Genomic DNA, 22,239 nt, shown 5'->3' on the forward strand with positions numbered 1-22,239 from the left:
TTTTTGGTGCAAGCATCCCTTGCTGTCCTATTCTCTTGGAGTATACCATTAGATCTTGAGGCCATTCCAGGCAGGTCACGTGACTTCTAAGCATCTCTCCGGTTCCCTCCTAAGTCACTAGTCTCACAGGAGTCAGGGAGTCCTAGACTCTTAACTACCAAAGACCTCAAAGTCCTTCCTGAAGCCTTGAATTCTTACTGATAGGATGTGAAAATGCTGTACAGCTGCTTTTCCGAAGAGGTCAGCTCGGTGGAGCTCCCTGCCTGACCTCAGTAATAGAGATATTTTCAGCCCTGCGAGCCGCCTGTGTAAATATAAAAATGTATTAGGCTGCAGAACTGCATGTGTGGGAACAGAACAAGCATGCTATTGAGAGGAAATCACAGGGGGAACACTGGTGTCACTCACATGGGTTTGGTTAATGCGTGCATACTTTTGATAAATCGTTTTGATTCAGCGGACTGCATGTTTCAGATGAGCCCATTTCATTTCTGGAACTTATGAGCTCTGATAAGTAAAACCCCAGTCACTTAGTAAGGTGTCTAATAAAGTTTACTTCTGGAAGTTTTCACATTTGAAAACAATCATGTCACTCTTTGTATGACACTCATTTGCCTTAAAAAAAATGTTAGTGTGAAGTCAATTTTTCAGTTGTTTAATGTGAAAAAGAGTGATTTGTTTAAGTGTCTGAGAGGGAAAGATATATTTATTCAGACCTCTGAAACCAGAATCGAAGAGAATCACTGTAATGAACAGGAAACGTGCTCTTGAAATGAACTGAGCAATGCTGTCTGAGCGAAATGCTCTAATATCCCTGAGTGTGTTCAGTTTCGGTGGATCAAATCTTTCCCATCTCTGCATCCAAGCTATTTGGCAGTGATCAGATGATCAGAGCTCAAGGAAGTGATTGGAGAGTGAGCTCGCTGCAGCTGCAATGTAGGCTGTTTTCAGGGACAAGGAGCCACTGTTTTCAAACATAGCATCAACATAGAAGTTATTTTGTGGGCTCCAGGATGCAGCGATGGGCTGCACTGCCAGCATTGTTCTGCTTCAGGCTTTTCGTTCTGTGGTCCAGAGGAGCTGTCCACACATTTGTAGACGACGCCAGGAGGAACCATCCCATGAAATTTTGCCTCTGGAAAGTGACGATGAAATGAGTAGACCCAGAACCCTCATCATAATGGTATGGTATCTGTGGCAGAGCAGCCTCCGTTGATGAAACTGTTATTATAGAAATGAGGTTGCCATTCGAGGTTTGGGTTTTCAGCTTTAGATAAAGAAATGTGTGACCTAGAGTTTACTACTGTGCTTTCCTGTTTGGGGAAAATCTTTCAAAATTGTTTCCTGTATTATTCAGAGAACTGGTTTTCTTTCTCTTAGATCTGTCATGAAAATGTGCAGTTTATTGGTCTCTGAGAAACTGTCTTCTGCCTAACATTTTGTATGCTGTTATTAACTTTTGTGCAGAAACAGAAAATTTTGAAGTCTTGTTTAATTAAGTGGATTTTATTTTATAACTCAAATTTGAAAGTAGAGCCCCAGATAGATATTTTTATATCACATGTAACCCATCGAGTTGTGTAAATGTTGGTAGTTAGATCTCTAACTTCAAAGTATTTGAGGCCTTTATTTCCAATGCTGCTGTGGAAATGCCTTTCCAAAATGCTTAACTTACACATAAAATCAGAATGAAGTTTTTGAGAATTTTGTGGAATGCATGGTGTTTTAATTAGAAAGCTGTTTCTTGCCACTTGTCAAATTACATTTTTGTCTGTGCTTTAATTATAATAGTGTTACGCCTTCTTTGTGTGTCTGTTTGATCAGCAAGAATAAAGTAGAGGTTAGTCTCTCCTTACTTTAGGTTCAGGGAGAGATTTGCCTAGTCACTGAAATTCAATGTTGGGATGGAAGTAGTGTGCTAAAGTTTCCAAAATTGGGGAGGCGTTGAAGTCTGCGTGGTTTCAGCACAATCGACTTTTTTCTCTTAGATTTCAATGTTCAGATATCAAGGATGCAGTAAATAATGAATGATAAATACCTGTTACACTAAAAGTTTTTAAATGAAAGTCATTTAGCCTGCCTTTGACTGACAGAATACTAAGCTATAACATTCTATGCCAATTTCTCCAACAAATCAATACCTGGTTTTCAAAAGGGCAAGACTGTTCTTCAACTGTTGGGCTATGATGATCTCTAAGAGGAAACACTTAGTGGGAATATTTTCATACTCATTTTCCCATAAGTTTTCACAAATTAAATTTAAAAGGATTTGACACATTTGTGCTCCAAGTTTAACTCTTAATAGCAGTAACACATTCTATAGCTATGTGTATTACTCATGCCAGCTCAGTCATTAAAACAGTCAGTTTTCCTAATTTTACTAATTAGACTATAAAATTTTGCAGCTAGAAATTTGCCCCTAAAACTGTATTTCAAAGTAATTGAGAAATAAAAAATAATACATTCACTTAATAACAATGCCCTGTTTTTTACAAAGATCCTTTTAATTCATAGGATACCTTTACTGACATTAAATGAGGTGATGATGGATTTATTGATGAGGAAAACAGGTTCAGAAAGATCGAATACCTTGTTTATATCACACAGCTGCCAAACGCCAGAGCCTCAGGTCACACTTAGATCAATTATTCCAAAAGCCAATATACTTTTTCACTCTGTTCATGTCTCTAAGGAGATAATGATAAAACTGAGAAGCGTGAATTTTTATGAGAAGTCTGATGGAAATGTTGGACCACTCAGAGTAAAATATGCTCATAGAAAGTTATTGTGCAACTTGAAAGTTTCCTCTGTGCCACTGGAAGCTTCACACACTCCACAACTATTTGTTGCCGATGCACTGTCGGCCAACCACTGTTCTAGGTGGTTGGAATCCACCAATGAACAAACCCATCCAAGATCCCCGCCCTAAGTGGCAAAATTTTCCTGTGATTGTATATTTTGAAGATCTCATTATGGAATTACTATATTAGGGTTGTGACGCTTAGTGTCCTAATTTAAGTCAATGAAACGATTTCCTATTTTCCAAGATGGTGGTTTGAAACCTTGAATGTGTTTCAAAATCACCTAGGAGTTCTTTATGTTTTTAAATTTTTATTGGAGTATAGTTGATTTACAATGTTGTATTAGTTTCAGGTGTACAGCAAAGTGAATCTGTTATACATATACCTATTTGCACTCTTTTTAAGATTATTTTCCCATGTAGGACATTACAGAGTACTGAGTAGAGTTCCCTGTGCTCTACAGTAGGTCCTTATTAGTTATCTATTTTATATATAGTAGTGTCAGTCCCAATCTTCCAGTTTATCCCTCCCCCCCCTTACCCACTGGTAACCATAAGTTTGTTTTCTACAGATTCTGTAACTCTATTTCTGTTTTGTAGAGAAGTTCATTTGTACCCTTTTTTTAGATTCCACATATAAGCAGTATCACATGACATTTGTCTTTGTCTGACTTACTTCGCTCCGTATGACAATCTCTAGGTCCAGCCAGGAGTTCTTATTTATACTAATCCTTGGGCTCCTGGCCCCAATGACTCTACATAAGAATGTCTGGAGTGGAGCTGAGGAATCTGCACTGTTAGCAAACACCCCCTGAGTGTTTCTGAGAATCTCAGATTCTGAGATTCCATTGGAGGAGCGTCATGGATGACGCTCTGAGAAACGGCGCTCTGGAAACTGATCATCTAAACCCCCTACCTTGCATCCTCCTTTAACCTGATATGCTAATCGCCTTCTCACTCTGGCTACAAGCTTCTGAGCAAACTGACTTTTTATTCTCTTACTTTCCCATCAACCACTAGTCACCAAATTTTGTACATTGATCGTGTGTGGGTGTGTGTGTAAGAACACAGGCTCTAGAGCCAGAGACTCTAGGTTGCAATCCTGAGTTCATCCCTTATCGGCTGTGTGACCTTCTGCATACTTTTTAACTACTCTGTGCTCTTTTCCTCCTCTGTAAGGTGGAGATAATAGTTCCCTCAACCCAGAGCTGTTGTGAGGGTTCAATGAGGTAAGGATGTTCAGTGCTTGGAATCATGTCTAGATATGTTATTAAGATTATCAATAAGAAGGATCGAGGTCATCCTAACTGAAAAAGTGACATTTGAGGGAAAGACCTGAAGGAGGTGAAGAGTGAGTCGGAAATGGCTCGGGCAGAAGGACCAGCCAGGGTGAAAGTCCCTGATACGGGAAGAAGCTTGGGGTGTTTGAGGACCAGTGAGGAGGCCAATGTGGCTGAGTGAGCCAAGGAGAAGGCAGTAGAAGGACGTCATGGAGGGAACAGGGGACAGGTCATGTGAGGCTTGGCGGGCCATCATGAAGACGTGGGCTTTTTCTGGGAGTGAGAAGGGACGCCGTTGGAGGGAGCAGGCACAGAAGTTAGGAGCGTGGGCTGTGGAGCCAGAATGTCGAGGTTTGAGTCCTGTGTCTGCCCTTCACTAGCTGTGTGGTCTTGACTTGTCCTAAGTGCGCCTGCATTTCTTCACTGATGAAACGCAGAGAGTCACAGGACCTACCGTGTAGGGCTATTGTGAGAATTCAGTTACTACTTGTAAAGAGCGTAGAACAGTGCCTAGTGGGTAGTAAGTGCTGTGTTAACTGTAGGTTTGTTAATTTGGATGGCCTTGAGCAGGGCAGTAACAGGATCTATGGCTGCCAAGGGTCCAGGGTGGAAGCAGGGAGACCATTAGTCAGGAAGCTATTGCAATGATCCCAGCTAAAGACGCGGATGGTAGTTGCTGAGGTTGTGAGAAGTGGGTTGATTCGGATATATTTTAAAAGTAGGACCAGTAGAGTTTGCTTACAAATTGAACACAAAGAGTGAGAGAAAGGGAGGAATGAGGGATGACTGTATGGTATTTTGGTTTTGTTTTGTTTGTTTGTTTGTTTTTTGGCCTGCACAACCAGAGGACTGAGTTGCCATTCAGAAGGGGAAGGCTGCAGGGGAAGATTTGGCAAGCTAATCTAAGTTCACTGTAAGACATGTTAAGTTTGAAATGCCTGTGAGGTCTATACATGGAGGTTGCAAATAGGAAATTGGATATATAGCTCAGAGTCCCAAAGAAGAGTCTACAGAGAAGATATAACGCTTGGCACTGTATAAATACCAATTAATGATTGATGAATGAATACATGATCTCTCCTCTAATTTCCTATAATACGTATAGTGTGTCAATCCATTTGTAGTTAATCATATCTTTAGCTATTTCATTGAACTTGTTTATTTACCTTATTATTCATATTTTTTTTATCCCACTGGTAGGTGGAAAACCCCATGTAGGCAGGAACTAAGTTGGCTTTATACCCTGGTGGTGCCCAGCACCATTGCTTTTATAGACTAAAAGTTCAGTATCATCAATGATTTGAAATCTTTAAGCAACTAACACCAACTTGAAAAGTTCAGCTGTTAAAGCTGCCTTCCTAACTCTTCATTGAAATGTCCAGGAATAAGTTAAGAATGAAGACAGCTACTACAATAAATACAAGGGTTTGAACGTTCTGCAAAAGGCTTTTGTACTTAAGTCATCATTATATCAAAGAATCTCATTGCTGAGTCCAGGTCCTGAGTCTTCATATAGAGATCAGCTTTGGGCTGGCACTGATTATAGTTTAGCTGCATAGTCCAAAGTGGAGACACTTGGTACACATCAAAATAAATCATTGTATGCCCTTTGCCTTTGCAAGGGACACATGAATCCCACCATCTGAGACTATTACAATGCCTATTAAAATGCAGCCAAATTTAACTGGGAGAAAATGAGGAAATTCCTTCAAAGCTCTAGTTTGTCTCTTCAAAAATTTTTGCTCTGATGGGAGAATTAACAGAAACCTTTTCATGAATTAGTTTTTCTTACATCCTTTATAGCATATTTTGTTGAAGGCCTCAGACACTAATTTAATTTATGGAGATCTGCTGTTTTCTGAGGAATGTCTATAATTTCTGATGTAATTTACTAATCACCAACCCTGGAAGTTGGCTTCTATTTTAAGGCCTATTTCCTCTTCCCCTCCCTGCCCCCCCACCCCAAGAGCATTTATCCATTTATATGATGCAGGGTAGAGATAAAATAGAAGGAGGACAAGAAGCAAGTGCTAGGCAGGCTGCTGGGCTCTCTCACTATATGCCCAACTCCCAAGCACAGTTTTAGGAGCTTAAAAGTGAAATGTTTTTAAAACCCATGAGCATTTGGGGGTGTCTCTGAAACAGTAGAAACCGTGATATTTACATTTGTGAATGCCAGGGATCTAGTGCAGATAGCATGCGAAACGTGGCTTTGTCTTTTAATTTTGGTTGAAGACAGAGGAAAATAAAAATAGCCTAACTTGTGGTGAGTCGGGGAGGTGAACTCTCTTCTGTGAGTCAAGGATGTGCACTTATAGGATAAACATTTCAAAGCCAGGGAACTTCAGGTGCTGCTGAAGATCTGCATTACAAGTCATCCTTTGGTGGTTGCCAGGTCCAGGGCTCTGATGAACTATGGTATGTGGGTCCAGTTCCGCCCACAGTCTGTTTTTGTATGCCCTGTGAACTCAGAATGGTTTCCACAACTTTTAAGTTTTGTAAAACAAAACAAAAAAGGAAGAAAAAGAAGACCACTATGCAACAGAGACCATATATGGCCCCAAAACCTAAAATATTTACCATCTGGCCTTTTACAGGAAAAGTTTGCCAACCCCACTCTGGTGAATGATGTGGGCTCAACCAAAATGGAAACTTCTCTTTTTTTTTTTTTTTAACTTATTTGATTTCTGCAGTGTACTTGGTCTCTGCCTAACTAGGTGTAAAGGAACTTGGGTTTTTCCTGGGCACCTTTTGTTCACCTGAGGGTCTGAGAATGGTCGTGATTCAATGATGAATCTTAGATTTGGAGTCAGAAGGCCCAGTGTCTGAGTCTCAAGCCATCACTTAAAAGCCCATGTCACCCAGACATGCTGATTCATTTGTCTGGGTTTGTGAAATGGGGACTACTCTCTATTCTACCTGTTAGAAGCATCAGAATGTTTATTTTTATGGAATCACTTTGTAAATTAGTGAGCATTATACAAGGACAAAATCTTGCAGGTAGGGAGCTAACTTTACAGTACCAGAGATGCACTGTAGGTCACTGTCCCAGTGAGAGTTCATTATCCATTGGGTGACTCATCAGTGATGTGGGGAGGTAGTTTCCACTAGGGTTTTACTGTATTTGCTCCATGTCTACCCCAAAAGGGTGGTATAGTGAGTGTGGCCAGAAGAGAGGGCCCATGAGTGAACTGTCAAACTTCTACTTGATTAGCTTTTTTTTTTTTTTTTTGGTACGTGGGCTCCTTATTGTTGTGGCCTCTCCCATTGCAGAGCACAGGCTCCGGACGCGCAGGCTCAGTGGCCATGGCTCACAGGCCTAGCGCTCCGCGGCATGTGGGATCTTCCCGGACCAGGGCACGAACCCGTGTCCCCTGCATCGGCAGGCGGACTCTCAACCACTGCGCCACCAGGGAAGCACTTGATTAGCTTTTTGATCTTCAGTAAATCTCCACATCTGTGTCCCCTCATGTAGAATAGGCAGAATAGTCCTTCCTTCCTGGTCAAGTTCTTTGAGAACCTAAGATAAGGAAGGAAGCTAAATAAAGGCCATCAATTATTTATGAAACTAATGATGCCATCTCTTTGGAACACACGTTTGTTTACATTTATGTCCTATGAATAAAATCAGGACCAGAGAGAAATATACTGTGGGAGCTACTTCAAAGGAAATAAAATAATCTCTCTTCTTACTCTACAATAAATATTCCAATTTAATAAAACTTTATCATCACCAAAGGGATTTTAACATGTTTTGCCCAGTTTCTGCTTTATGCCTGTGGAGGAAACAACTTCCAGACATTCTCAATCCTGAGTAAATGTTCTTATTTCATTTTAGTGAGTTTGAATTTTGGATATACTAATGTAAGATTCCCCAGAGAAAGGAAGCTTGTGAAATGGAGACTGATTTGAAATGGTTTGCCGTAGATAGATGGGTGTAACGTGGAACTTAAAAGCACAGGGAGTCTCTGGCAGTTATTTTTTCCTTGGGCACTGAATTTGCACTGAATCTCAAAGCCACAGAAAATGGATAAATGAATTGAACGGCTTCTCCATGGGTATAAGAATTAATTGAATGTGACTGAGGCTTCGTAGTTAGCAACACAAATCTTTGAGGCAAAGCCATACTAGATTCAAATTACATCTGGTATCATCTTGTCCAAATAATCTGGCAACTTTCTAGTTCTCCAAATAACACATATTTAGAAATGATAAGGAACAAAGACAAAATATTCAAAATCTAAAATGTTTAAAATTTAAAACCACCACAGTGATAAAGAAAAGCAGAAAATCAGGTATATGGGAGTAGAAACTTATACCAAAAACAATTTGCAAATTCAACTATAGATAGATATAAATAGATATTTATATTATTGGTAAAAATATATATTATAAGAACATGTAGAAGATTATGCTTTTAGTAGGTATAACTGTTTGAGGGGAGACCATAATGTGAAGATTAAGAAACAGTTTATTACAAGTAGAAACACACAGTTCTATGGCTAGAAAAAGTCAAGACTCAGCAAATAAGTGGTAACAAAAAGTCCCTTAACTTTTTTAAATAATCAAATATAGAAAAACCCTGGTTATGCTTGTTTTGTTTTTGTTTGTGTCTTTGCCTTCTAGAAGAGTAGATTTAAAACTTATCCCCAAGTTCCAGGTTTCAATACAGTGAAATCTTGTGCAAACTGAGTAATACAGTTGAGGATAAAAAGGCATCTTCTGGCAAACCAAATACAAATAGAGTATTTTTGTCATGCTTCAACAAATTTCTTCTGGATAGTTCTTTTATTCTCTCATATTTTCTTCTCATGGAGCTGATTTACTCAGGGGCTGAAGTCTAGGAGTTTTGAAATTCATTTCCCATAATCCGCTTTGTTCTGCTGGAATACATTTTGTTCTCTAAGACCATGTCCAACAAATTGAACATGTGTCAAACGAATTTGGATTGTTAATTAGCTAAACATCAGAAATTCAGTAGACAACAGAGGGACAACTACCCCTTACCTTTGACAGGCACAGATGGCAAAGGCCAGCCACTGACCTGCTTTCATGGAGCTTACAGTTTGATGGCAGAGACAGAAAGGACTCAAACAAATGTAAAATTGTAATCATGATAAGTGTTTCAAATGAGAGTTACATTCTACCTTAAGACTATACCCTTTGAGCATCCAACCTCATACACACAAGCAAGGAAGGCTCCCTCTAAGGAAGTGACAAGGGAGCTGAAACCTGGAGAGTGAGTAGAGGGAGGAGTGCCATGTACCAGTCCTAAGTTTTATTTTGTTGCCATGGGTTAAGAACCCTTGGTTCATGGACCTATTCCATCTTCAAAGTCAGCAGTATAGTGTCGTCAAACATCTCTCTGACTCTGACCCCTGACTCTCCTACCTCCCTGTTTCACTTACAGAGGACCCTTGTGGATGACACTGGTCCCACTTGGAAAATCCAGGATACTCTCCCCTTTTCTAGGTTCGCTGATTGGCCACCTTAGTTCCATCTGCAGCTTACTCCCCCCTTGCCATGTAAATAACATATTCGCAGGTTCTGGGGCTTAGGATATGGACAACTCTGGAGGGCTGTTATCTGTCTACTGAGATATTTCATGGAGTTATTTTAAAGTTCAATTAGTGAATACAAATAAAGGACCTATTATGTACCTGGAACTTACAAAGACCTCAGTAAGTTTTAGCTATTATGATTGCTTCAGAAACTAAGAGAGGTTCACAAATTTAATATACTTTAAAGAGTTATTTTAGGAAAAAGAATTGAACTGCTAAAAGGAAACTTAATTTGTGCTTCATAGAATGTGGAGAAATGGAAATTCAAGGTTAGCGTATTTACACGAGCACTGTAATACTTACTGAATAGATTCTTCAAAGAACACCTACGTTTATTAGAGATTCTCTTCTATGTTGTCCATCAGTTGCCACTTTTCTAAAATTTAACTTTTAGTTTCTTTTTGTTTTCCCTTGCTCATTTATAAAAGAATACTTCATCTTTCCAGGTGTCCAAATTATGCCAAAGTTAGAAATAAGGCACAAAGAAAAAAACATACAAAATCTTAAAAAGAAATGTTTAGAATTTAAAACTTCCACAATAATAAAATAGAAAATCAGGTGAGAGAGAGAAGAAAAAAGATAATACATTTTAAGTTCAGTAAGGACAGTTGAAGTTATTAACTTAGTGATGAAGAATAGACTGCATCTTATCATTTTAAAGCTATTTCAGTGTTTTCTGATGTGAGCAGATTTTTTTTTTATTACAGGTCTATAACCATTAAGAAACCTAAGAATGCAAAACTATGGAATCTAGGTTCTTCAACAAATTGGTACTTAGTAAAATGTTTGATGAATGAATGAATGAATGTAAGCCATATCTTACAGGTCGTGAAAGTTATAAAAGGAATCTGTGAGGTGAAAACAAAATATGGGTTCATTTGGTAAATTATCAGCATCCCTGCCATCCATTGGTCCCTGTGCTGTCAGTGGCCTTCTTGGCTCTCGTGCACTTTATGAGAACAGACTGAATATCCCACAGAATATCTCCAAACTCTGTTTCGTGAGTCAGAGGAAGTAAGGATGGAAATCGCGTCCACAGAAGAACGGCTCTCGATTGAGCACGTCCAGCTATTTGTCAAGCACTTTGCTAAGAACTTTGCAGTTATCTTTTCTTATTGCCACAACAACTACTGGAGGAAATTATTTTTATTCCCATATCATTAAGGAAGAAATTAAAGCATATAGAGCAGCTCTGCCCAACTGAAATACAGCAAGCCACATAATTTTAAATTTTCTAGGAGCCATATTTTAAGAAGTAAAAAAAAAAGATGAAATTAATAATATATTTTATTTAACCCAGTATATCCAAACTCTTATTTTTTTATTTTTTTGCGGTATGCTGGCCTCTCACTGCTGTGGCCTCTCTCACTGTGGAGCACAGGCTCAGCGGCCATGGCTCACGGACCCAGCCGCTCCGCAGCATGTGGGATCTTCCCGGACCGGGGCACGAACCCGCGTTCCCTGCATCGACAGGCGGACTCTCAACCACTGCGCCACCAGGGAAGCTCCAAACTCTTATCATTTTGGCATATAATCAATATACAATTTTTAATGAGATAGTTTACCTTCTTGTTTTTATCCCAAGTTTTCAAAATCCAGTATGTATTTATACTTATCACACATTCCAATTGGAATATTAAATATTTATCACAAATACTTGTGCAGTATTTAGATTTCATAAAATTTACATTTGAAAGTGTAAATTCACGTAGCCAAGTTGTTTCAAAACTAGTTAAGTTTTCCACTAACTGGCTACAGTACCAGTTTTTAAAGTTAAACCAAAATTAATTAAAATGAACTCAAATTAAAAATTCAGTTCCTCATTCACACTAGCCACATTTCAATAGCCACATATGGCTAGTGACTGCTGCAGTGGACAGTGCGGGTATACCTAGTGGTTACCGAACGTGGCCAGGGTCACGCATCTGGTAGGGACCTGGCATTTGAACCCGGAGCGGTTGCTTGTAGCCACGGTGCCACACTGCCTCTCCCTTGCCACACCAGGGAGTGGTGAGAAGCATGAAGCTCGGCCCGCCTTCACCAGCGCGTTCTCTATTGCTTTCCCATGGGCATTTGTTTCTCTGAATTAAATAAAACTAAATAGCAAAAAATAGGGCATTTAATTTCTTTAAAGTGTATAGGGAGGGCTTCCCTGGTGGCGCAGTGGTTGAGAATCTGCCTGCCAATGCAGGGACCACGGGTTCAAGCCCTGGTCTGGGAAGATCCCACATGCCGCGGAGCAACTGGGTCCCTGAGCCACAATTACTGAGCCTGCGCGCCTGGAGCCTGTGCTCCGCAGCAAGAGAGGCCGCGATAGTGAGAGGCCCGCACACTGCAATGAAGAGTGGCCCCCGCTTGCCACAACTAGAGAAAGCCCTCGCACAGAAATGAAGACCCAACACAGCCAAAAATAAATTTAAAAAAAAAAAAGTGTATAGGGAGGGGGCAGGGGAGACCAGAGTATCTACTAATAGGAAGATTTGGGGTGAAGTAAAAATTTGTCATTTTTCACCTGTCTCTAGAAAATTTTTCTAAGGTGCACAAATATTGTTATCAGATTGGCAAATGAGCCAAAATAAATTTAAAAATTAATTAATTAGTTAATTAGTTAAAAATGAAAAAGCTACCCAGGCTAGAGATGATGTCAGGGGCAACCCCAGTGTGGCCCTTATCAAACCCGTAACTGCCACCTTCCCTGTGACCCAGAAACACCACTTCCCCCTTCCACGACACCCTCCTCCCTTCTCTGGCTCTTATGCAGCCACACCCACCCCACTGATTCACCCCCTTTCTCTCCACTCCTGCAGCTTGAGTGGGCCCACTTTCCCCACTGCTCCCTCCTGCCTTCTGTCTCTGTTAACTCAGGGACTCAGGTCTCTGCCATGGCATTCTTCTGCTGTGTCCAGCGTGGCAAGCTGCTTGGTACTTTTCTTAAAAATTCAGAGTTTTCCATGTAGATTATCTAAAATAATAACATGTTACGAATTGGGGATCATAGAATTCAGCTGCCTTATTTGAAAAGTGAAACCCAGAGCCAGAAAGACAAATTGACATATCTGTAGCTCTCATAAGAGTTGGTGGCAGAACAATGACCTTTGCCCAGGTCTCAAAATGATGAGACCCTCACTCTTTTAAACTACATACTCTTCCTTTCTCAATCCAGAGATAATGGGCCAGAGTAGGTGCACAGTTTTAGTTCAACCACATAAATGCTAACTGCAAAATAGTAATAACATCAGTAGCATAGTAAATTATATCCAGTCTCTGATTATTTTAGAAGAATAAATTGATATAGGGATGGAAAACAATTTTGTCATTCAATAGATAAGGGACTCTTACACCAAACTATTCTCTTGACTTTTCTTGAAGGATTAAACACAAAGGAAACGAGTTCCGGTTACTGTGTAGAATAAACCAGTAAGATGAGCAGATGCTGCAGAGATACAGCATCTTTTCGTCTTATGGTGTTCGGTCTCAGGGATCCCACTGCAGGGAGAGCAAAGAAAAAATAAAAGGCAAATCACTTTCTTGTAATCTCTTCAGATTGAATAGTTTACAGAGTTCCACTTGGAGAAGTGTGTCTCTCCTACCTTGCCGAACTCTGAATCCCAAAATGCTGTGCTGTACCAGAAAGAATTATATAATGACAAAACATGGGATTTGATGTCAGACTTGTGCCCTTTGAAAAGTATCAGACTATGGGAGAATTCTTTGCATTCTTTAAATCTCAGTATCCCGATTTGCGGTGCAGTAATGATTCTTCATAGTGCTGTTGACTATCTGAATGAAAATTGAGGAAAAGCACTTAGCACAGTGCTTCTGTTCCCTGTTCCTGAAGAGAATGTGCCTCTTTTTCATCTGTGAAATGAGGAAAATATCTCCTGCCCACCTGTGTCATAATTGAAGTAACGACTTCTGTAAGTTAAACATACACTGTTTACGATTTTGTGTTAATTCCAAAGGAGACATTTTGGTATGCCTGACTGTTCATTTTTCCACCAGATAAGGCAACTAGAATGTTAAGAGACTTAGCAAGTAAACAAGAGTTATTCAAAAACGGGACTCAGTGAAAAAGCCAGTGAACCAAATGACATTCCCCAAATGAAAGCCATCGGAAGAAATAAGTGGACCAAAAGCTAGAGATCAGGATCAAGGACAAAGAGATGTAGGCAGGGAAGAGGCTCACTGAGCAGGGAGCGAAATGAAGTGTGAAATGCCTTTTCCTCTCTCAAATCAAAGTGGCCCTGAGGACGTTAAAGGGTCCTTTTGTAAGGTTTGCTTAAAACCAGTCTGCTCGGGCTTCCCTGGTGGCGCAGTGGTTGAGAGTCCGCCTGCCGATGCAGGGGACATGGGTTCGTGCCCCGGTTCGGGAAGATCCCACATGCCACGGAGCGGCTGGGCCCGTGAGCCATGGCCGCTGAGCCTGCGCGTCCGGAGCCTGTGCTCCGCAATGGGAGAGGCCGCAGCAGTGAGAGAGGCCCGCATACTGCAAAAAAAAACAAACTAAAAAACCAGTCTGCTTTTGTACCACTCTAAAATAATGGAACATTTCAGTGTCATTCCTCCATCCTAGTTTTTTTGTTCTCTTAAAGATATCTGTTCTTTCATAAAGCTGCCATATTTCATCCCATTTTTGCCCATGCTGTTGAAAATGAATACTGATGGGTTTTCAGTTAAAGATTGTGTGTATCCATGCTGTTCCTTTAGCTCTGAAGGTTGAGTGGAGCATGGCAGATCTGTAACTGATGGAACTGGCATAGAATCACATCTTCGGGATCTGATGTGATAGCCATTAGAGGCTTTCGTTTTGACTGACAGGCAAATGAACCAATGAACATTTCTAGAAATGTTGTCTCCATGAACAGCCGTGTAGTCTTCATTTGCAAAGATATGGGGAATAAAGAGTTTGATCGCAAATACATCTTTTTTTGCACAGCTAAAACAAAAAGAAATTATGAACCATCCCTGCGTTTACCACAAAGCAGTAAGCACCATTGGAATCACTTAAGTTTTCCTTCGGAAGCTTTTTAGATCTGTTATCAGAGAACGTGTATTTCACTACAGATGTGGTTAAGGTCCTTAAGGATCTTCAAGACTTTAGATTACTTACGTAAAGATGGAGATTGAAAAGAGAAACAGAAAACAGATGTGAGGTTCTAGTATAACTAAGTAAATTTTAAAGCATTGGAAGAAGAAGCCTGTTGCCTCAGTTTGGGAGGACTGCTACTTCGACAAACAGATGCACGTTGTGAAAACTCCCTTGGCAAAAGCAGAGAGCCCAGTCTCAAGCTGAGACCACAGAGAAGTAAAGAAATCGTGGCTGAACAGCTTTGCCTGACGTTTTGCAGTGGACACTGTCCTTCTCTGAAGGTGTTACTGCCTGGACTTGGCAAACCCTACTTTCATTTTACCCTCCCAACCTTCTGCCCCTATTTGGTTGAAGTTTGTACGGGTAGATCTGTGTGCTTGTGTGTGTCTGTGGCTCTGTTTTGCAGTCAAAGAAACTTTCTAACCTTGTGTTGTCTTTAAGCATTCAGCCTCATTATATCCATATACGCACAGTTAATTTACAGGTCTGCATCCATGTAGCTATACAGACCGATACGGATTCAACGCTGATAGTACATCCATTAGCCTGATACACAGAGTTTTAAATGGAGCCTGGTGTGTGTGGAAAATGTAATCTACTACCTTATTTAGCCACTTAGGACTGAATCAGTTATTTCAGAACCTTGTGAGGATAAAGCCAATGAGGACAAAATTTTTGAGATACAATTCATAAATCTTAGCCGATATTCTCATTTCATCTCTTAGCTTTTAGCAATAAATGTCGATTTATCACTGTTTTACAAAGAATGCTAAATATGCAATGTCAAATAGATTCAAAGAAGTAATGTGCTGAGGGCCACATAGGCAGCGGAAAATTGAGACCAGGGGCCGATCGGCTGTAGGATGATGTAGTTGAGACCTGACTCACACCATCTACGGCGCAGAGAAAGGCTTACTGAGCCCCAGAACCTGCCCCACCCTAGATTATTTTGTGCTTAGACTCATATTCCTTGTGGTTTAACGAATCCAAAGTTTAAACTATTCTTAGTTCTTAGAGGATATTTTCTGACTCTCCTCTTTAAATACCACATGGGAATTATTTCAGTCAGTAAAACTAGACGTATCATTTTCTGTTAGCTTTGTCCTTGCCGTTTCTGTTGCTCACAGGCTCGATTTCCCACTCAATGCTCCCTTTTTGTGCCACATCACGGTCGTAATTTAACATTGTTTTACTTTCCTGGTGGTAATCTGTCTCCACACGCCAAGGTACAGATTTAGATGAATCCATTCAAATTCAGCTAGTGATTCCTCTTTAGATGTTTCCCCAAAATATATAATGATCGTGATGAGAAAACTACATTTGCAAAAGAGTAAAAACCAAGACAGGATAACGCCTATCAGTGTTTCTCTTTTATATTTTTTTAAATTGTAAAAGAAGTATATACCACGTGAACAATGTAAATAACGAATGGCGGTATAAAATGAAACAGTGAAAATATTTGAGAGATTTTGTTCAAACTTCTTACACACATTCCCACATTCCTCTCACATCCCTACAAATAATCATTATTAACACCTACCTATATGTAGTTTTCTTTTTTTACAAAATTAATATGACTTTTAGTAGATGGCTCACGAAGAGATCTATTTAATCACAAAGGTAAACATGATCATAACCCAGGATGTGGGGACACGGAGCCAGTTTTTGGTTTAATTTCTTAGTCTAATTTGGTAAGGGGGCCTATGATAGTCACTGATATAACCTACTTTCTGTCATAGTCACCAAATAAAATGATAACTTTAGATACTTGATTATAAAATAATACTTTAGGTATATATATCCTACCCATTGCCAAGGCACTGGGCAAACCCTGAAATTTTTACTTATTATGTAGATCATCAAAGCCATTCTTCATACTGGATAAGATGAAAAGATAGATGAAACTTTATCTGTTTGATCCTGGCGTATTCTGTGCCCAATGAATGGGGTTGTTTCATGAGCTCTTACTTTTTTTAGCACCTACACTATTTTAGACCTAAGGGGTTCCCAAAGGTGTGTGTAATTCCCTCCTCTTTAATTTCAGTGGTTAAACGTGAGTCTCTATTGTTTTACCTGAATATCGGCTTAAGATGAAACATTTAACTCTATAACCATGAGTTAGCTGGCATTGAAGAGTTTAGTCCATGTTTGTTCACAGGCTCAATAAAATATATTGGCCATAAACCCAGCAAGTATTAAGGTCCTTTCCAAAGAAGCTTGCTCTATAGCCCATTATACTCTTTATGACACTTAGAATTCTTCTGCATCTAGAATTTTTCTGCATCTTTAGAATGAGGGTCCTTCTGCTTTGTCTCAGGAATGCTGTTTGACAACCACATGTGATCAGTTTCACAATTTCACCTATCAGAGGCGGTGGTAGTCTTAGTGACTCCCAGAAGGAGGAAATAAATACTTAAGACTTCTAGAAAATAGGAATAAATCAAACATTTCCTTTTTGTTGCCCTGGGAATTACATCCGGGAACTTACAGTCGCAGAAAAGTAGAAATTCAGTCTTATATAAATCTTAACAGACTGTGTGATAGTTTTGTGTATTCAAAATAGCCACTGGATGGACCTAGAGATTGTCATACTGAGTGAAGTAAGTCAGACAAAGAAAGACAAATATCATATGACATGGCTTATGTGTGGAATCTAAGAAAATGGTACAAATTAACCTATTTACAAAACAGAAAGAGTCACAGATGTAGAAAACAAACTTATGGTTACCAAGGCGGAAAAGGCGGGGGGGATAAATTCGGAGATTGGGATTGACATATACACACTACTATATATAAAATAGATAACTAACAAGCACCTGCTGTATAGCACAGGGAACTCTACTCTGTGCTCTGTAAGGACCTATATGGGAATAGAATCTAAAAGAGAGTGGATATATGTATATGTATAACTGATTCACTTTGCTGTGCAGCAGAAACTAACACAACATTGTAAATCAACTATACGCCAATAAAAATTAATTTAAAAAAATAAATCAGGAGAATCATCTCTGAAAAAAAAAATAGCATGTGTTACATCATTCTAGTGCAAAGAGGCCATGATTTTCAGAGTAGCCTGTGTTATATCCTAATGCAAAGAAGCTATGCTTTTTATCAAATAGTGTTCTCTTTCTAAAATGAGCATAAGGTATAGAGCTAGAGCCATGACTGGGGCACCATCCATCTATTTTTTCCTAGCAGCTCACCTGATTTTTTGGTACTAAGAATAGGCAGGCCCTTCAGAAATGTCTTTCGAAAGAATTTGGAGGGAAAGAGAGGGCTGAGAGTGGACGGTATATAGGCTGAGCACTTTGTTTGCCAAATATCTGAAGGAGTCAGGGAGTCTGTTGTGTCCACTTGCGTTTATTACAGGATAATGTTAATCAGTTAGCTCAATTCTGCTATAGATAGTAAGTATTACATTCCCTGGAAGCCACAGTGGAGTGATTAATAATACATTCTAATTTCCAAAAGTAGCATTTCACTCAGCCTTTAAACATGGCTCTTTGAAAAGTATTTTTTTGTATACTAGAAACATGGGTGGAGTGAAATTTATTTCTCTGAAAATAGTCCTGTGAAAAGGAAAATGTTATAAAGTTTTCTCTGAGGTCTTCTGGCCCTCCCTGTGTAAATGAGTACAATTCAAGTTGCTTCTTTAAGCATTTTCAAATAAATTCTTAAGAAACAGTGCTGTAGGCTTCAGAGTTAAATGTGCTATATGGGAGTTTTAGGGAAGCCACATAAATTCTTAATAATTATGCAGCACCTGCTATATTAGAGTTCTGAGACTAAGCTCTCTCACGGGTAAAAAGGTAATTAAGCCACTGGCTCTGTATCTAAGATACTGCAGCAAGAGGGCATTTGGCCTGTACTGAGTACACGCTAAAGAGAAGTAAGGTAATTACCATGAGCGAAACACAAAGTTCAATGAGGTTTCATTAGAGGGATAAGGAAGGCAAGAATCTACCCTAGAAGAGCTGGACTGTGGACTATTACAGCATCATACGGGAGGTGAGGGCAGAAAAGTAAATTTGAGACCAGCCTTGAGTGTGAACATCGACCTTGCCGTAGAAGGGCCCCTAACAGTGCCTGTTGTGGAGCATGCAGTCAGCAAACATTTACGTAATATTTTCTACACGCCAGGCTCTGCCCCCACTCCTACACAACATGAAATTTAGATGCTTTCAGGATTCTGACCCGATCTCCTTAACCTCTGCACACACGGTGAAGTGAAAGCACTTGGCATTAAATATGCACTTAAAAAATTGAAAGATTACGTTTTGGAGAAAATGCACGTCATCAGATACCAGACATAATTGTTTCTTAAAATTTTCTTGAAATCAACCAATAATTATTAATATTTTTTCTAGCAGCTAAAAAGCTGATTAATGAGAGTTCTTCTCTTCTATGAAACGAGTATCTCTTACCTGATGTAGTGATACTGGCGTAACCCACCAAAAAGAAGCATTTTTGCTCTGACGTCTACACTAGAAGCGACTTGGCAGTGTAAGTGGGCAGGATGGCCCTATGTCTCTACCTTTAGCATTCTGCAGTCTTCTTTCTCCTAGTCTTGTGTCCATGAACTATGAGTTCTTACAAAAGCGCTAATCCCTTCTAAGGGAGAAGAAAAGAAGAACAAAATAATGAAAGGAAGGGAGTTCTGCATTTTGGAGGGCATGTTGTTGAAGGGAAAATGTAAACTTCCATTTGTTGATATTCAAGACCATCAACTGCATTTTCTTAGAAATATTTAAAGGCCCATATTTAAACCCATGGAATAATCATGAAAAATCATGGTTTTATTCCTGGTCTCGGTTCCTGTGCTTCTTTAAGCCCTCAAAAAGGAATTATTGGTGAGCCAAATGGTATCTATTTCAAAGAGCTTTGGTTGAAATATTAAGCTGTATTAAAAAATCATTTGCATTTAGAAAGTGAATGATATATTAAATTTTGAATGGGTATCAAATGGCTTTTATTTTTACAGCAGCTTACCATTTAAAGAGTTTTTGTGATTCATGTTAAATTCTGTGGCATATTTTTTATTACATCCATCTAAACGCAGAGTCTTCTAAATTTCACCAAGGAAAATTCCCACAAGAGACTTATTAATGTGTTCTAACCCACTGCATCCTGCATTGTCGTCCTCCCCTCAAATACAAATTTTTAAATATTTTGAAAATAATATGGAGAAAATGGCTCTTTGAATTTCAGACCGAATTGTAAAAGCATGATGATTTCAGACTGAATAGTCTTTATGTCCCTGACACTCATCTAGTTGAATCTCACACCAAGCACACACACATCCCAAGTGCCTCCTTGCCTCCTTGAACTTTTCCATCCTACTTCTCTTTGCTCTGCAGTGGATGTGAATATTATATTATCCTTCTGCAATTATTTGCATATTAAACCTTGCTTTGCAGGCATTAAGAAACAAGTAGGCTTTGTAATAAGGAGCTCCAGATATCCTCCAGGGCCAAATAGTCCTTCCCTGAATTAACCCACATAGGAGTAACTGTACTCCCTACATGTAAGGCCAACCTTATTAAATTTTATAGTAGGAGGATTAAATTTAAGCCTGGGAAGTTGCTAATTGTCTATTGTTAATGATATATCAAAACAAGTTGGGGGAAATGAGCTTGAACCTGCACTAGAGAACTTCAGAACTTCATTTTAATTTTGACTTTCTCCCTTCTCAGTCCCTCATATCATCATTGCTATTGTGTGGGTTTTTTTTTTTGCGGTATGCGGGCCTCTCACTGTTGTGGCCTCTCCCATTGTGGAGCACAGGCTCCGGACGCGCAGGCTCAGCGGCCATGGCTCACGGGCCCAGCTGCTCCGCGGCATGTGGGATCCTTCCGGACCGGGGCACGAACCCGTGTCCCCTGCATCGGCAGGCAGACTCTCAACCACTGCGCCACCAGGGAAGCCCCTGCTATTGTTTTTGAAATAAAAATTTCCCATTCTATATTGCACTAACTCCAGATTTTCAGTTACTTGTCATTCATGGTTTAAGAAAAGCTGGGAGCAATGCCAGATTCCTATTAGCATTCTTTATTTTCTTCATGATTCATTAAATATTTTCATGCATTTTTTTTTTCTTGCAGAGGGCAGAATTTGGTTTACAGTCCAATTGACTATTGGAACAGTGAGGCTAAGCTAGATGCATTTGTCATTTAATACAAAAGACGTCAGCAAAAAACGTCTTGGCATCATATTATACTCCCAGGACAATTTAAAGTTGTGTTGTTTAGTTTTGAGAACAGAGAGGCCAGAAGGGTACTCCACTGGCAAACTGGATAGGGGCAGTGAGGAGTGATTCACACCTGATCTCAGCCATCCCAGCAGGGAAGCCATGACTGTGAAAATGGTGGAATAGCCAAGAAAATGGCATTGGTGCTTTGGAGGGAGGATTTCTGGGATAAATCCGTTACTAAGTAATGGATTATGACATTTCTCCTCCTCTGGCAGGAGAAATGTCAATATGACTTATGTAGTTGCTAGAAACTATGAGGTATGTCAGAATCAGCCCTTGATGATCTTTCAAAGTGCAAGAAAAATGCAACCATAGCATATCTGGAAAGAGTACCCTGAAACCATCAAATTATTCGAAAGACTCTTGTGGTCTCTCATCATGACTTACATGATTACTAACAGGGGGACCCTATATGAAGAAAGGAGACTAGTATTCTCTTAGTTTCCCAAGGATAATTGTAGAGAATAAATAAGAACATTTGCTAAGGCTTCATAGGTATACTCTCATACCATAATAGAGCTTTAGATCTAGCTAGTGTTTTCAAGATTATGTACAATCTCATGTCTTTATTTCATTGAATGAGGAAAATGATCAATACAAGTACTGAGTTCCTTATCCAGATATGTGATATAGTCCTTAAAATGTACGGTGGAAATAATTTTAAATTTATAAATACCTTAGTAGTATCACGATAACCATTAATATTAAATCTCTTATCTCTCCTTCATCGTTAATGTGAAATTACTGCTTGAAAATGTTTTGCTTCCTCTTTAAAACAAATATTTCATCACTTCTTCGAAGTTTTTGCTTAGCATTATGTTCCCATCTTTTATATGAAGAGGTGTTGAACCATGCCATTAATTGCCACACCAATTTCTCCCACGAGCTGACTCTGCCTCAAAATGGTTTTTATTTTGAAAAATTAAAAATGTAATGCTTTCTATGGCTTAATCAACACCAGAAATAGTCTCTTGTTCCATACATGCAAGGAGAGGGCATTCTGGCAGGAATGTTAGAACCAAAACACAGTTTTATTACTTCATTCAAGATATTGGTGCATTATTCACACACGGGGAATTCTCAGGAGTAAATTAGCCATCTAATATTGACCTGGATTAACTACAAATATATTGGCAGTAGAAATCTTTAGGCTTGTTGTTTAATGTAGATGGATCAAGCAAGTCTTCCTGCAGATTCCCAGTTATAATAGTCTTACTAAAAGTCATGATTTTTTTTAAATTTATTTTTTACTGAAGTAT

General features: G+C 39.4%; 1 protein-coding gene across 2 annotated transcripts in view; it reads left to right on the top strand.

Annotated features, from left to right (window-relative positions):
• Positions 1-22,239, top strand: part of DOCK10 (dedicator of cytokinesis 10) — a 277,694-nt gene that overhangs the window by 69,541 nt on the left and 185,914 nt on the right. The window contains exon 1 of one of the 2 annotated variants that reach the window (XM_060151257.1): positions 1,022-1,183. The exons of the other annotated variant lie outside the window; for it this stretch is intronic. Within the exon in view, the coding sequence (XP_060007240.1) occupies positions 1,022-1,183 (162 nt within the window). Of the gene's footprint in view, positions 1-1,021; positions 1,184-22,239 lie in introns of those variants that run through there. 2 annotated transcript variants of the gene reach the window in all.

This window comes from Lagenorhynchus albirostris, chromosome 6, assembly GCF_949774975.1.
Source record: "Lagenorhynchus albirostris chromosome 6, mLagAlb1.1, whole genome shotgun sequence".
NCBI classification, from domain to species: Eukaryota; Metazoa; Chordata; class Mammalia; order Artiodactyla; family Delphinidae; genus Lagenorhynchus; species Lagenorhynchus albirostris.